Raw genomic sequence first — 14898 nt, forward strand, 5'->3', positions numbered from 1 at the left:
CTGGAATTTAATTCAAAAAATACAAACATTATAGGTTCTTATGAAAATAAAGCATTTTATTTCTTTGGACAGCTCAAAACTAAATAGTGTCTGTGATATAACCACCTCAGTTAAAATGCTGTTCTGGGATGTCCCCGGGAAACATTTGAAGGGACCAGAGACAGCCCCAGATGTTGTCAGGTGTGTGCTTTTTACTTTTCAGACTGCGGCGTCTGAGCAAGAGGTACCAAGGCCTAGGTTAGCGTCCAAGGCCGAGGCTAAGCTGCAGATCTGGGAGAAGGAGGGGCGGGTTGTGCCCGAGATCCTTTGTGGAAAGTGAAACAGTTATCCTGCCCTTGACGGCTCTTGATCAAAAGCCCACCTGTTATTTGAGATTAGTGCTTGTTTTTGCCTTTGATTGCCTATTTATTTTCAGTTGATATCTGTATATCTGCTTTAGCGAGAAATCTATTACATCTGAAACAAGATTGACTTATTATCCCCAATGAGAGAAAAGTTGAGATTGGATATTCGTATGCGCCCTCAGTTTCTACCCTACGTAGCATAGTAAAATAGACTGGGGACAGTCACCTGGGTGAGTGCTGGGGGCCGTCCCTTCCCCCCCCCCCAACCCCAGTCCTCCGCATTGCCGGGTGAGCTTTCCCAGTACCAGTGCAGAGGCCTAAGATTGTCCAGAGAAAGGAGGAAGTTCAACCTAGAGCACCATGTGTTCTGGGCATCCCACCTATAGGTGGAGCACAGGAGCCCCTCAAACAAATACTCTAATAGGGTTGAAAGGGGGCCAACCTTGTTGAGGAAACTGACCGTGAGAGAGGTGAAGGCCTAGCCCAGGGCCACCCAGCTTGTTATTGGCCGAGGAAAAGCTTGAACTCGGCTCTCTTAATTCCCAAACAAATATTCTCTCTACCAGTCAGGAGTGCAAATGCCATTTACTTTCAAGTGTGGATTAACGTGTCCCTCCTTCTGGAAGCCTCAGATTTCTTCAGCGGCATGTGGGTTGCTTCAGTTTCTTTCATTTACATTTGTATCAGGGAAGAGGATGAGTCTGCTATGCTCTAGGATGTGTCGGTATTTTTTTCTGGGGCAAAATTAAGCATGGGACATCCCTTGATTTCTGAATTCGGAGCAGCACTTACCCGTACTGAACGACACCCATCAGTGGACCAGCAGGGCCAATGTCAAGAGCTTGGGCAACGTCGGCCAGGAACTGCTTCTGGATTCGGAATCGACGTTTGCCAATGCTTGCGCTCCCATCAATTAAAAATGACAAGTCAACTTTGCAGCCTAAGGAATGGAAAGGGACTCTGTTATTCTGCTTCTCTCTCATTGCATTCACTGCTCACTACCTTCTTCCTCCACCAGAGCCCCCTGAGATGCCAATGAAAAGAAAGTTAAAAAAAATAAGTAGCGGGCTTCCCTGGTGGCGCAGTGGTTGAGAGTCCGCCTGCCGATGCAGGGGACGCGGGTTCGTGCCCCGGTCCGGGAAGACCCCACATGCCGCGGAGCGGCTGGGCCCGTGAGCCATGGCCGCTGAGCCTGCGCGCCCGGAGCCTGTGCTCCGCAACGGGAGAGGCCATAACAGTGAGAGGCCCGCGTACCGAAAAAAAAAAAAAAAAAAAAAAAAAAGTAGCAAGACGCAAGGTATACTTATTTATTTATATCCATAACTGATTTTCACCGGGCACCAAGGTCCTGGACACTGGGCTGGTACTTATTTCCATGACTGTTGTAGAAGTCTCTGTATCAGCCACAGTTACAGACTTCAGAAGCAGGGACCTCCCAGTCAAGTCTAAGAAGGCCCTCAGAATGGACTCCCAGTTCAGACCACCTAAGTGCAGACCCCCAGATGTGGGCATTCATCCAGACTGAGTCCCTGGAGCTTATGGTCTTTTACTCTCATCCAAACTTTTTAGAATTGTGTGTTGGCTCTCTATAAAGGTGGGAAGAATCTGCAGGGCCAGTGCTGAGGGGAGGGCAGGAAGTGTAGATTGAGAAATGGATACTTATCCTTCACTTCCCTGGGTGGGGCAACCATAGAACTTATCCACCTGTATTGACAGATACCTGTTCTTATTTGTAGCTACCTTAGATTTTTGCCCCTTCTTTTAGTTGTAACACAGACTAGGACAGCTCTGGTTAGGATCTTGGGACCTCTGCAAGTAGATGAAGGTTAGGATGAAGGTGGGGGGATGGTGGGGCTGCAAGCTGGTCCAAACTTTCAAACGCTGAAAGGAATTGATGGAAAGCCACATAAGCAACTAGAAGTCGGTCTTTTTTATTTATTTATTTTTGGCTGCATTGTGTCTTCGGTTGCTGTGTGTGGGCTTTCTCTAGCTGCGGCGAGCGGGGGCTGCTTTTCGTTGCGGTGCATGGGCTTCTCATTGCAGTGGCTTCTCTTGTCACAGAGCACGGGCTCTAGGCTCCTGGGCTCAGTAGTTGTGGCTCGCCAGCTCTAGAGCGCAGGCTCAGTAGCTGTGGCGCATGGGCTTAGTTGCTCTGTGGCACGTGGGACCTTCCCCGACCAGGGCTTAAACCCGTGTTCCCTGCACTGGCAGGTGGATTCTTAACCACTGCGCCACTGGGGAGGTCCAAGTTGGTGTCTTCTTTGCTCTCGACTGAAATTATATCATCTCAGGATGATAAAATTGATTATTCAATGCTGATCAGAAGTTTCTTATTGGGAGGTATATAGTCCCTTGATTAACAAAAAATGAGGAATGAGTTCTTTAACAACTGCAATTTGGGAGACAAAAATATTTCAAAGCAGAGTTGCGTGGGCAAAAAGGAGAGAGACAGTAAAATTAGAAATTTCTGGACTGGAGTGTCCAAGAGGACACGGGGGCCAGCTCTGCCCTGTGTGGAAAGGGTGCAGCTGTCCAGACCAGCCTGGATCTCTAAGCTGCCACACGATCACACATGAGGGTGCTCTCGACTTCTATTCTCTGCATTGTGTTGCTTCCGTGGGACTGGGGTCCTCCCATTCCCCAAAAGGAGAAGCTCTGTGGCAGGGATGGATATCTGTATATATATATTTTTTAATGAAAGCAAGAAATGAACATGAGTTGACACAGTTTTAAGCAGAATTGATGAGAAATATTTAGCAAAGAGTGATACTACAGAATTGGCAGGTTAAGGGAAAAAGTTCTGAGAACGTGCTTTATTCTGAGGAGAAGTAGGTAATGACAGGGGCCTCTCTGGGCCTGGCTGACTCCGCTCCATCTGGACTCAGTGCCTCGGCTCACTAGGGACCTCGCAAGCTTTTAGACCCTGTGTGCCTGCATGGTCAGGGCGTGCCGTCTCTTCCTGTTCAGCTGGCTTCCCCTGTCCTTTGCTGACCCCAAACTGTCTATGCTCAAGCATGATCCTCGAGATGAAGATTGGAAGAAGCAAATAAAGTCAAGAAGCGGAGTTTCGAGATGCCACTAAAGCCTGGGATACAGCAAAAGAGAAGCAGAACTGCTCTACGGCTTGGCATGTTCCCCACACAGGGCCAACCCTCTCTTTCCTAGGTCTGGGCTTGCGATGTGCATTGCCGCCAGCAGGTGGCAGTGGTGCTCTTTAGGGCTTGCCGCCCGCTGGCACCTATGCTGGAAATGTGGACGGACTCCCAGGCTCCACCCCGACCTATAGAATCAGATCTCAGTTAAGCAAGATCCCCAGGTGATTCCTATGCACATTAAAGTTTGAGAAGCACCCCTGAAGAGAGGTTTTCCTTCAGATGTCAGCAGATTATAGTTCAATATGCCTTTTTAAATGAAAACCTTTTTTAAAAAAAATTATTACAGTAAGGGCCACAGGGGATTTTCTTTTTAAATGAAGAAGAGTACATGTTTTGTAGCATCTATGTTAGTTCTTCCTAGACCATTTTTTCTCCTTGTTTTTAAAAATTAATTAATTTTTGGCTGCGTTGTGTTTCCGTTGCTGCGCGTGGGCTTTCTCTAGTTGTGGCGAGCGCGGGCTCTTCTTCATTGTGGTTCGTGGGCTTCTCATTGCGGTGGCTTCCCTTGTTGCGCAGCACGGGCTCTAGGCACACGGGCTTAGTTGCAGTTGCTCCACGACCTGTGGGATCTTCCCGGACCAGGGCTCGAACCCGTGTCCCCTGCATTGGGAGGCGGATTCTTAACCACTGTGCCACCAAGGAAGTCCCTCTCCTTATTTCTTACATCTTGAACTGTGTTCAAGATGGATGTGTTGATTTCATAGGTTTTAAGGAGATGAGGTGTTTCTCTGTTTCCTTTGTTCTCTTCACTCATTAGCCTGACGTCTAATATTGGGATCAGCTTTGCTCTCCTCCTTCCCAAGAATGTTTTAATGATAATGGCTCCCGCTCAGGGCGTGTGCTCACTGAGACCCTAGTGGCTTTCTCATACAGAGATAAAAACATGCTGATGTGAAGATGACAACATCAATATGAAAGGACAGTAGTGGGTTATGAAATGTCCAGCACGAGCAATTTATTACGGTCACTGAGGTTGCAGCAGGAGGAAGAAAAGGTAAGACAGAGTGTCTACAGTAATCAATCTATCAATTTTCTTAATTGCTTTGGTTTTCTTCAACGTGATACAGTTTTATAGATTAATGCTTTTTGTTGGCCAGTATATGAGGCCAGTGTTTCTTAACCCTGGATAAGTATCAGAGTTGCTTATGCAGCTTCAATAAATAAAGATGCCTGGGAATCACTCTAGGTGGTGCTTCTCAAGGGTTAGCATGCAAAGGAATTGCTTGATTCAGTAGATCTGGGTGGGGGGGGGAGTCTGAGATTTTGCATTTCTAACAAGCTCCCAGGTGATGCCAATGCTGCTGGTCCTCAGACCTCACTTTGAGTAGCAAGATCTAGGGAGAGACTGATTCAGTAGGTATGAGGCAGGAATTGGTATCTTTCATTTAACAAAATGTCTTCAGGGCTTCCCTGGTGGCGCAGTGGTTGAGAGTCCGCCTGCCGATGCAGGGGACACGGGTTCGTGCCCCGGTCTGGGAAGATCCCACGTGCTGCGGAGCAGCTGGGCCCGTGAGCCATGGCCGCTGAGCCTGTGCGTCCGGAGCCTGTGCTCCGCAACGGGAGAGGCCACAACAGTGAGAGGCCCGCGTACGGCAAAAAAAAAAAAAAAAAAATGTCTTCAGGTGGGACTGTGGGACTTCCCTGGTGGTCCAGTGGTTAAGACTTTGCTTTCCAATGTAGGGGTTGCGGGTTTGATCCCTGGTGGGGGAGCTAAGATCCCACATGCCTTGCGGCTAAAAGACTAAAACATAAAACAGTAGCAGTATTGCAACAAATTCAATAAAGACTTTAAAAATGGTCCACGCAAAAATAAAAACAAAAAAACAAAAACCACCACGTCAAAAAAAAGTGTCTTCAGGTGATTCTCACCCAGAGGTGAGTTGAGACTCACAGCCCGTTGGTGGCTGACTTGTCGCAACTTTCTGGGAGAATTTGCAGGTGCTCTCCTTGGCTTGCAACACACAGCTCCCTCCTGGCTTTCCTCTTTTTCTCTGGTCCCTTCTTTCTGGTATCCTCAGGTGGCTTCTCTTCCACTGAGTTAGTCTCAAAGGTCTTCAGGTTTAAGTCGTCTGTTTCTTCTTACTCTATCCTGTCTCCCTAGGTCACATTTTCTGTTCTGACAGCTTTGGCTTTGAACCATGGCTCATCATCTTCCAACTCGAAATTTCTGGCTGGGCTGTCCTTTCAGAATGTCAGATCCGGGTAGTTAACTCTCTGCTTAACCCTGGATAAATATCTTACAGAAGATGAGAGATGTAAACACTCTCCTGCCCCAATGTGCTCCGTCCCCAGTGGTCCTCACGGCAGCACCATTTGCCCTAGTTGTCCAAATCATCTTTAAAGGCTCCTTCTCTTGCACTTCTACCTCTAACCCTCTAGATTCTTCCTTCTCTATCTCTTGAATTTGCCCATTTCTCTCCATTTACACTTCCCTCTCTGAGCTCTGTGTACCATCATCTCCACTGGGCCACTGTCCTCGCTGGCAAACAGTCTCTTCCTTCCATCCCCCTTGTCGCCCCACTCCACCCCACCCTGTTGCCATAGTGATGTTTTAAACATCTGATCCTCTCCCCCTCTTGCACATAGATAGTGTAAATCCTTCAAAAGCTTCCCTTTCCCCTTAGAACAAAGTGACAGAAGAGAGGAGTTAAATAGATCCAGGGTAGGAGAGAGGTGGGTTAGGGTGGGAGTGAGTGGAGAGAGGGGAGAGAGAGCAGATCAGATGTCAAAGCCACTATGGGTTTCTAGTTGTCAATTAACTTACTTGGATCTCCCTGGGATACTGGCTCCAAAGACTGTGTGCTCAATTCTTTTTTTGGAACAAATCCTGGAAAGAGCAGTAAAACTTTTGGTGACTTACAAGAACAGGAAGCATCTGGCCTCACCCCAGGGATGGGGACAAAATGGATATTCACACTCAGCTCAGGGGGCTTGGCTTACTAAGTGTGCTCTTCTCCATAACACCCCCAACTTAAGAGAGAAGAATGAATGCTTACCGACAGCCTACTAGAGACACAGTACTCCCCTGCGTGCTTACAGGCATTTGAAGTCAGGAGACTTGAGATTTGTCCCCTACTGCCCATTAGGAGACAGCCATAGTCTCCTTATCTGAAAGCATTAAGCACTTTGCCAGTGTAAATTATCCCTCTGTAAAATTCTAAAAATCTTGAGGTCAGGGCACATGTCTCACTCATCACGTGAACCTTTCCCGTGGTCCTCAATCGACATTCAGTGACTGAGTTGATGAACAAAGATGAGTGAGACCAAGGACGGTCTAATGGGCGTTGGGTGTAGACTGGAGGGGAAGAGATGAGATACAAGCAACTCAAACAAATAAGAGGGTCTATAATGCTTCCCTTCCCCTCCAGCAGTCTGAGACCAGAGTACAGATGCAAAGGGGTTTAGGGCTTTGAGAGGGGGTGTATGTGAGTTGAATTTCAGCCTCAGGGGTCTTCTTTAGAGCTGTTTACCTGGGAGCCAAGTTCACAAATATATCTTATAAGGAAATAAAGACAATAAATACGAGGCTTTTTAGGCTTGGTAAGGCCAATGAGTTTCTTGGGCAGAGTGAAACTTGAAGCACCAACCAGAAGTGAGTCTCCCCGTTTCTGGGATGCTGGGTAGCGCCCATGGAGAGTCTCCCCCAGTGGAGGAAGGTGCTAAGGGCTCTGCTCACTCCTGGCTGTGGTGCGCTTTCTCCTGGCTTGTTAGTTTTTCCAGTCTGCAAAGCACATGATTTCATCTTCCCATTAAAGGTCAGCCTGCTCATCCCACTTCCTCACATCATTTGAAAAAATTCATGGATGGCATTTCTCAGCCAGGAGCTCTGGGAGGGGAAGAAATACATGTCCAGAGGCCAGAGTCCTCTCCTCCACTCCCCCCAACCCACCCACCAGCAAAATCTGCCTTTGAACCAAGAGTCAGAAGGCCGCATTTGCTGTTGGAGTTTCAAACACTTAATGTAGTAAACAGGGAACAACATTCATTCATGTGAAGGGAAAACCTGAATCCCATTTGCAAAGAAGGAAGAAGAAACAGAAGGAAGTCAAAGTGTGCTCCCAGATGGAGTGAGGGTCTAACCCATTTTGGGGGCCTGGAACTCACTCCCTTCTGCTTTTTTGTCTTCACATTTCCTTCCCTCTTAGTGATCCAGTCTTGTCCCTTACCCAGGCCTCCCTGTAGGAGTTTCAGTGGGCCCTTCGCATGGTCACCAGACCCTAATGTCGGAGATGACACTGTTGGAAAGGCTTCTCTAGCTGAGCTTAGTCTCTGTGCCACCTGCTGTACGAATCTTGATCTAGTCACGGCCAGGAGGATGGGCTGCATAATTACCTGCATCTAGAAGCACCGATCCAGGTTTCCACAATTCAGGTTCCCCTGATTTTCAAAATCAAAAAGAAACAAACTCATTACTTAGATGAAACCAGCAGAAGCTCCCAAGTGAACTGCCAGGATGATAACGTTTTCTAACTGTGGCAGAAAGTTCAATAAAGAAGCATGAGACCAGACTTTGGGATGAAGCAACATGAAATCTGTGGGATTTTCTCATTTAAAGCTCTTAAAGCCAAAAGACGAAAATATCTTTACTCTTTTCTTCCTTTCCCTATGCACCAAGAATCACGGAATAATAGGAATCCTGGAATTCAAAGGGACCTAAAAGCTCATTCAATTTGAACCAATCTCCTAACCTGCTTCAATAACATCTCTACCTAAGCGAGTAGCTGGCTGGTGCTTGGATCCCTCCAGAGACAGGGAACTCATTACATTCGCAACCAAAGTAGTGCATTTCTTCTTGGACTATTGAGACTTTGAGAAAACGTTTCATTGTATCAATATGAAATCTTTATCCATCCATCCATCCATCCTTCCATCCACCCGTCACACTCAATAAGCGCCCCAAATATGCCCAGCATCATTCTGGGTACCTTTGCCTTACCCATGTGTTTGTGTTTCTTTCCTTGGAACCACACAGAACAAATCTGGCCCCTTCAGGGAGCAGGCAGTACGCTCATTTCCTGAGGCTCTGCTTCTCATGGTGTGCCTCAAGCAGAATAGAGCAAAGTGGCACCTGGCATCCTATCTGTGTAATGCCCTTCACCACAAACCAGTGCTGATAAAGTGGCAGCGGTGGTCGGGAAGGGGAGATTCTTACCTAATCTCCCTGATCTCTTTTGGAGAATTATGGCTGGGAGGGGCTCAGAGGCAGCTCAAACATATTAGGAAGCCTCGTAAGGACACCCTAATGGCTGTTTCTCACCGTCTCTCATTCCCTCCCCTCTCCCCTTGCCTTTAGCTTTCAAGGCTGAGAGCATAAAGAACTGTTTCATTTCTTAAAGGCCATCAGCTTTCCAGCACACTGCAATTATTAACACACTCAAGTGAAGTGATATTTTCCTGTGCATGATTAAAAGATGCCAGGCTGCTTTGAAAGATAGTCTGTGTTCTTGCAGGTTCTGGGTTAATGGTGAGAACTGAGTTTAATTTGGCTCAGGTGTAGGACCTTGAGCAAGTCACATGCCCTCGATGAACCTCAGTTCCTTTTTGAGTAACATTAGCAGTTTGGGTGGAATGATCTCCAAGTTCAAAATATTTATGATGTATATGTTTAAACATCCAGCTTCTTTAGCCTCATTACTCTGACGCCACCTACTGGTAAAAATATGCGCTTGGCCCTTTTCCTTAAAAAAAAAAAAAAGGTGCTGGTGACGTCTCAGTTTTTGACCAAGGCTTTCAGCACCCTTGGGTGTGAGGAAAGATTAGAATGCTGGAGGCTCTATTACTTTGGCAGGAGATAAACAGTTCTCTGACATGAGGGATTTTCAAGCCTCTTCCTCCCGTCCTGGAGGCCTGTCCTTCTGTCCATGCCACTTTCATTTGTTTGGGACAAGTCTGAATCAAATCGCTTTCATCCAAAAGCCAGAGGCTGAAAAAATATTTGCACAGCTCAGACTTGGTGTTTTGGGATTTGGTAGTAATGAGAAGTAGATTTGTGAGAACATTTGTGTTCTGGTGTTGAGGTCTGAGGGCGTGGTGTGGGGAAAACAGAAGTCAGGAGACCCGTCCTGAGTCTACCAAAACACTAGCTGCGGGTCTGCGGGGCTCGCCTACCTTCTCTGATCTCCAGTTTTCTCCTGCGTAAAGCCGAGCTCATAAGGATTTCTCCTGCCCTGCCTCACATGAAGGTAAATGTGGACAAAGTCACTCTGAAAAGTGTAAAAGGTGCTCGTAACAAAACAGCTAATTATTTTTGTGATAATCCTGGCTAGGTCATCTTATAGATACAGTCAGTGTCTTAGAGAGGTATTGATTTTGAACACGCACTGACCATTAAGTCACAATAACCCTGTGGGTCAGGTACAGCTATGCTCCCACTTTACAGGTGAGGAAACCGAGGCGCAGGGAGTGGAAGAGCTGAACGTTAAGCCCAGGCGGGCAGGCAGGCTCCACCTGCATGTGATTACCGCGGGTTCATCACACGGGAGGCGTCATGGTCCCTTCAGCATCTCAGGGTACTGGGTGAGGCCCCGGAAAAGCTAGGCCTGCAACTACACCTGTAACGCACACGAAGCATGAGGGCCCAGGACATTCCTGTTTTAAGATCCATGACGACCCTCGCACTGGTTAAGTTCCTTCTGTTCCCTGCACATCTGGAAGTCACCAGCCCGGGACCCAAGCGGGAGCCCCCTAAGGGCCTCCCTTTAGGGCTCTCAAATTTTATGGGGCAGAAGCACAGGTGACCCTTTAGCGCCCCCCCCCACCGGCTTCTCCCCGGTGACTCCCGGTGCAGCTTGTAGGAGGAGGGGGTCGTCTGAGAGGCAGCAGCCTCTGGAGCCAGGGAACTCTGCACATCTCCCTTCCGGGGGCCTGGCTTCACGCCCCGAGGGCTGCACGTTTCCCTTGGAGAACGTTCTCTGGCTGCAGTGAGATGGGGGGCACTCGGAGAGCAGCTGCAGCTGTGCCACAGGAGCCTCGTGCCCGCAGCCCGACGCACAGGGGCTGTCAGAGAAGGCCGAGGACAGTCAGAGGTCCTGGGCACGGGCCGTCACGCCGGCGATGCGTCAGCCGTCCCGGGTTTGCAGGTGGGTTCCCTCCAAAGCTCCGTGTGGAATATTTGTTTGGCAGCCTCTTCTCGTGGAAACAACATCAACTCCACTGTTAGGTTTCCAGGCCAGTGAAGCTTATCTGATCAAACAGAGCTCATGGTACCGTGAAGCCAGGCAGCAACAGGATGGTTCCAAGGAAAAGTCCCCGAGTTTAGCTTCAGTCGCTCCAGTCCCTTCTCAGAGGGTCCCGGTAGGAGGGGTGGGGGTCTGCCTATGGGGGCTGGAGGAGGCCCCAGAATTCTAGAATCTGAAAATATCTGAGTCATCTTTGTAGTTCTAACAGCACAGTGTCTGACATTTAGTACACTCAGTAAATTTTTTTTTAAATTAAAGAACAGTTCCCCTGCAGTGGAAGCGGTGGCTTAAATTGGGGATGTGTCAAGTTACACCCGTGGGCAGGAAGCATGGTGGGAGGAGGAAGCAGGAACCACTCGAGGTCATAAGTTCGGTGTCCCGTGGACGAGAGGATGAAATATTGAGGCCGACGACAACATCATTAGAGGGCCATACATAGCTGCCTGGGTCTGTTAATGGTTTGCCCTAGACACAGATGGGGTATTTAATGGGGCTCATGAAACTCCGTCCCATGTGATGTAATTTTATCAGTGACTGGAAGGGAGACAGGTGGCATGTTAATCAATTTGGTGGATGACAGAGGAGTTGGAAGGATTGTTAATATATTCAATGACAGGGCTTCCCTGGTGGCGCAGTGGTTGAGAGTCCGCCTGCCGATGCAGGGGACACGGGTTCGTGCCCTGGTCCGGGAAGATCCCACATGCCGCGGAGTGGCTGGGCCCGTGGGCCGTGGCTGCTGGGCCTGTGCGTCTGGAGCCTGTGCTCCGCAACCGGAGAGGCCACAGCAGTGAGAGGCCCGCGTACCACAAAAAAAAAAAAAAAAAAAAAAAAAAAAATATATATATATATATATATATATATATATATATATATATATATTCAATGACAGAATTAAGATTCAGGAAGGCTACAGGATTGGGGTGACCTGCTTCTGTAGAAATACCTGAGATAAAACCCTGGGCACTTGAGTCATTGCCAGTTCAGTAGGAGATGAGCTGATGATGAGACAGAACCTCCCCCCCCCCCCCCACAAGGAACCTGGGATGTTTTCAAGGAACCAGAGTGTTTAGGGCGAGAGGCAACTCCCGGGCACAGCCCTTGAGGCATCGTGTCCTGCTCTGAGTGCCCTGTTCTCACTCACCGACAGACTGTGGTTTAGCTCGAGGGTGTGACGCTGAGTCATGTAAGGACCTGTTGGAGGGATGAGAGAAATTTATCCCAGAAGAGATGAGACATAATGGAGGACGTGAAGGCTACTTTCATACATTTGAAAGGCTCGCAAATTTACGATCTTAAAAATATTGAAGACCCCCAAAGAGGCTCTGTTTGTGTTGGCTACATCTACTGATTTTTCTCATATTAGAAATTAAAACTGTGCATCCTCTCATCTGAAACAGAGTATTAACTATCCATCTATTTCACTATTTATTCACTTAAAAATAACAATAGACCTATCTATTCTAACATTTTTCATGAAAAATAACTTTTCTGAAACAAAAGCATTCAATGAGAAGAGTGGCGCATTGCTTCAGTGTCTGACATAATAGAAGGCAGCTATAATCTGATGTCAGTTCCTGCAGTCAATCTGTGGTGAAATCTCGTCTTTGTTGAAGAGTACGAAGAAAATCTGGCCTCCCACAGTTATGTACGCAGAGAAGTGAGGGCCTCACAGAAGGCCTGAAAGCAGGTCCCCGGATCACACTTTGAGAAGTACTAGTTTAGAAAAATTAGGAGCAGCGGGCTTAAGTTCTGGATAGTGTGTCTAACAGTGGGACTGGGAAGTTATCCTACGCAGGGCAAAGTCTCTGTCATGCATGCCATAAGGGATGCATTTGTTTGGTGGGAAATTAGATCAGAGGCCCTTTATACAACTCTTTCCAATTCTACGATCTGCTGATTTTCTAGCCGAGGAATTGGGTGACTTGTCTGAAATGCATGATTACGTGGGAAGTGAGAGCCCGCCCGGCGCCGGGCCTTCGCCGCGATCCAGGCCTGTGTGTCTTGGGGGAGGAGAGGCGCCAAGGCAGGGGCACGCGGGGGTCCGCAGGAGGGTCCGGGGCGCTCAGAGCAAAGCTGCAGGGGTGACGGTGGAGGGGGAGGAGCCGCAGAAAGGGGTCGGATTTGAGGGTGAGAAAGGAGCTGGGAGCATCAGTGCCGTCAACGAGGTTGAGCTTTCGTTCATTACTGGAGCGTGGAGAGAACGGAGGAGGAAGGGAGTTTCAGCTATGAAGGGTTATCAAAAGGGAGTGGGATCAAATGCTCGACACGGCCTTGGGTTGCTGGGCAGGAAAGAACACGAGCTGGAGGTCAAATAAGCGCCTTGTTGCCATCATCCCCCAAGCCGAGTCTGATTGGCGACGTGTGTCTGGGTCTTCGCTCTATGTCCCGGAGGCGGGTCCTGGGATGGCACGGGGGGTGCCTCTCCAGCCGACCCAAACCCCTGACAGCCCTTGGGTGTCTGGACTGGCAGAGGCATACTCTCGGCACACTGAGGAAGGACAGAGCAAACAGATGCTCACTAGAGTTCAAACAACTTGGCATGACCCGGAGGTGAGCTGCAGAGGCCAGCGGGTGCGGGGAGAACGCGTTTGTTAAGTGTAGCAGAGCAGGGACGGCAAGCAGTGGGCAGCCTCGCGAGGTTTCTGGAAAGCAGCTCCGGAGAATCTTGCCCTTGGATACCCGGGGGGATTACACAGGGTCAGTTGATTTACATGCAAGCAGCAGTCTGCTTTCTCTTATTTTGCCCCCTGATGAAAGTGCCTTGGAAGTCAGCCAAGCTTTCTGTGGTTGGCTCTACTTTGGGGGGGTTGCAGAGGACGCACAGATCCTGGCCAAGGGCACTAGAGGAAGCAGTGCCCCGGGCTTGGCTGCCTGAACTGTCCCACGGGCCTGTTAGGGTCTAAAATGGCCTTGGAGTCCTTGGCCTGCCGGGCGATCTGATCCTTAAGCCCTTTGTCCTGAACAGCAGCATGTATGTGGCCAGAGGTGCAATTGTGAAGCCATCGAAGCTCTTAGCCCTGTCCGGGGGACCCGGTGGAGCCCCTACTCCCATCTGGAATCAAAACAAAACAGAACCTACAGTCTCTAGGACTCTTTGAACTTGTGGAGGACAGACAGGTATCCCCCAGCAAGAGAAAGGCCTGGACTCTTCTTGTTCCTAGTGCCCCAAGGCTACAAAGGAAACTGTGTCTCAAGTCTGTCAACTCATGGCCCAGGCCCCAAGCAGAGCATGTGGAAAGCATCTAACCGGGTGAGATTTTTCTTTCTCATCTCTGCAGGCCTCAACAGCGTCTCAGAGAGGAGAACTTGTTTCTTCTTTCTGCATTCCCAGTTCTTGGGCCAAACCTTGAAGAGATGCACACAGAAGTGAAGAAAGGGGAGCCAGGGAGTGTCGTAATTCATAGGAGAATTCCTAGAGAGAGAATGTATTTCTGTTCCCCATATCACAGAACTACTCAGGCAAAATTGGCTCTGCCCTTTCCTGGGAAATGATAAAAATTTCTCTCTTGCTTTGACCCTTGTTCCTCAAGTGTAAACCCGAGAGAGTATCCCTTTTCAGGTTTGTAAGAGCCTAGTTACCGAATCCTTAGGAATTTCTATCACAACCTCCACAAAATTGCCTCTGGGGAATGGCGATTGTGAAAGCTTTGCTTATTTAAGGGCTTCCTTACTTTCCTTACAAGTTGGGCCCTTGAGCAGTATCTTTTGTTGGCATATCTGGTTTAATGCTTTCTGTCCAAATCTGAGTCAAATGACAAGGATTTGGAAAGACAAACCCCATGTAAACAAGCTTAACTTTCGTCAGTAGCTAGAAAGGTGAGTTCAGGTTCTTACCTGGATTAGTTCAGGGGCTATTTTGGCTGTTAGTGTAGGTGGTGGTTGACCAGAAGTCTGTAATAACATTTGACTGGTCAGAGCATGAATTTTAATCTAACTGTTCTCATTCTTTCCTTGATCCATCCTAGCAAGACATTACCAAGGTCAGAACCAAGGTAAAGTTTGTCCTTGGGTGGTCTGAACCTGCCCTGGAGGAGGCATTGAAATAGAAAAAAAAAAAAGGATTTAACTCAAAACACTAACTGAAAATTCCAAGTAACAGTAACCCTTGTACTTCACAACTGTCAAAGTAAACATCTTTTACTAAAGTGCCATATTTCTTTATACTTCATTATTCTTACAATAATTCAGCTGTGCCACTCCTGAGGGGGTTAAAGTAATCCT

At 48.2% G+C, this 14898-nt stretch overlaps 1 protein-coding gene across 4 annotated transcripts in view; it reads right to left on the reverse strand.

The window, feature by feature from the left end:
* Positions 1–14898, reverse strand: part of VIT (vitrin) — a 125045-nt gene that overhangs the window by 25227 nt on the left and 84920 nt on the right. For all 4 annotated transcript variants that reach the window (XM_067007812.1, XM_067007810.1, XM_067007813.1 and 1 more), the window contains 3 exons: positions 7832–7876; positions 6264–6326; positions 1137–1284 (listed from right to left, as the gene is read on the reverse strand). In XM_067007812.1, coding sequence (XP_066863913.1) covers positions 1137–1284; positions 6264–6326; positions 7832–7876 — 256 coding nt within the window. The remainder of the gene's footprint in view (positions 1–1136; positions 1285–6263; positions 6327–7831; positions 7877–14898) is intronic.

Source organism: Kogia breviceps, chromosome 11 (assembly GCF_026419965.1).
Source record: "Kogia breviceps isolate mKogBre1 chromosome 11, mKogBre1 haplotype 1, whole genome shotgun sequence".
Taxonomy (NCBI): Eukaryota; Metazoa; Chordata; class Mammalia; order Artiodactyla; family Physeteridae; genus Kogia; species Kogia breviceps.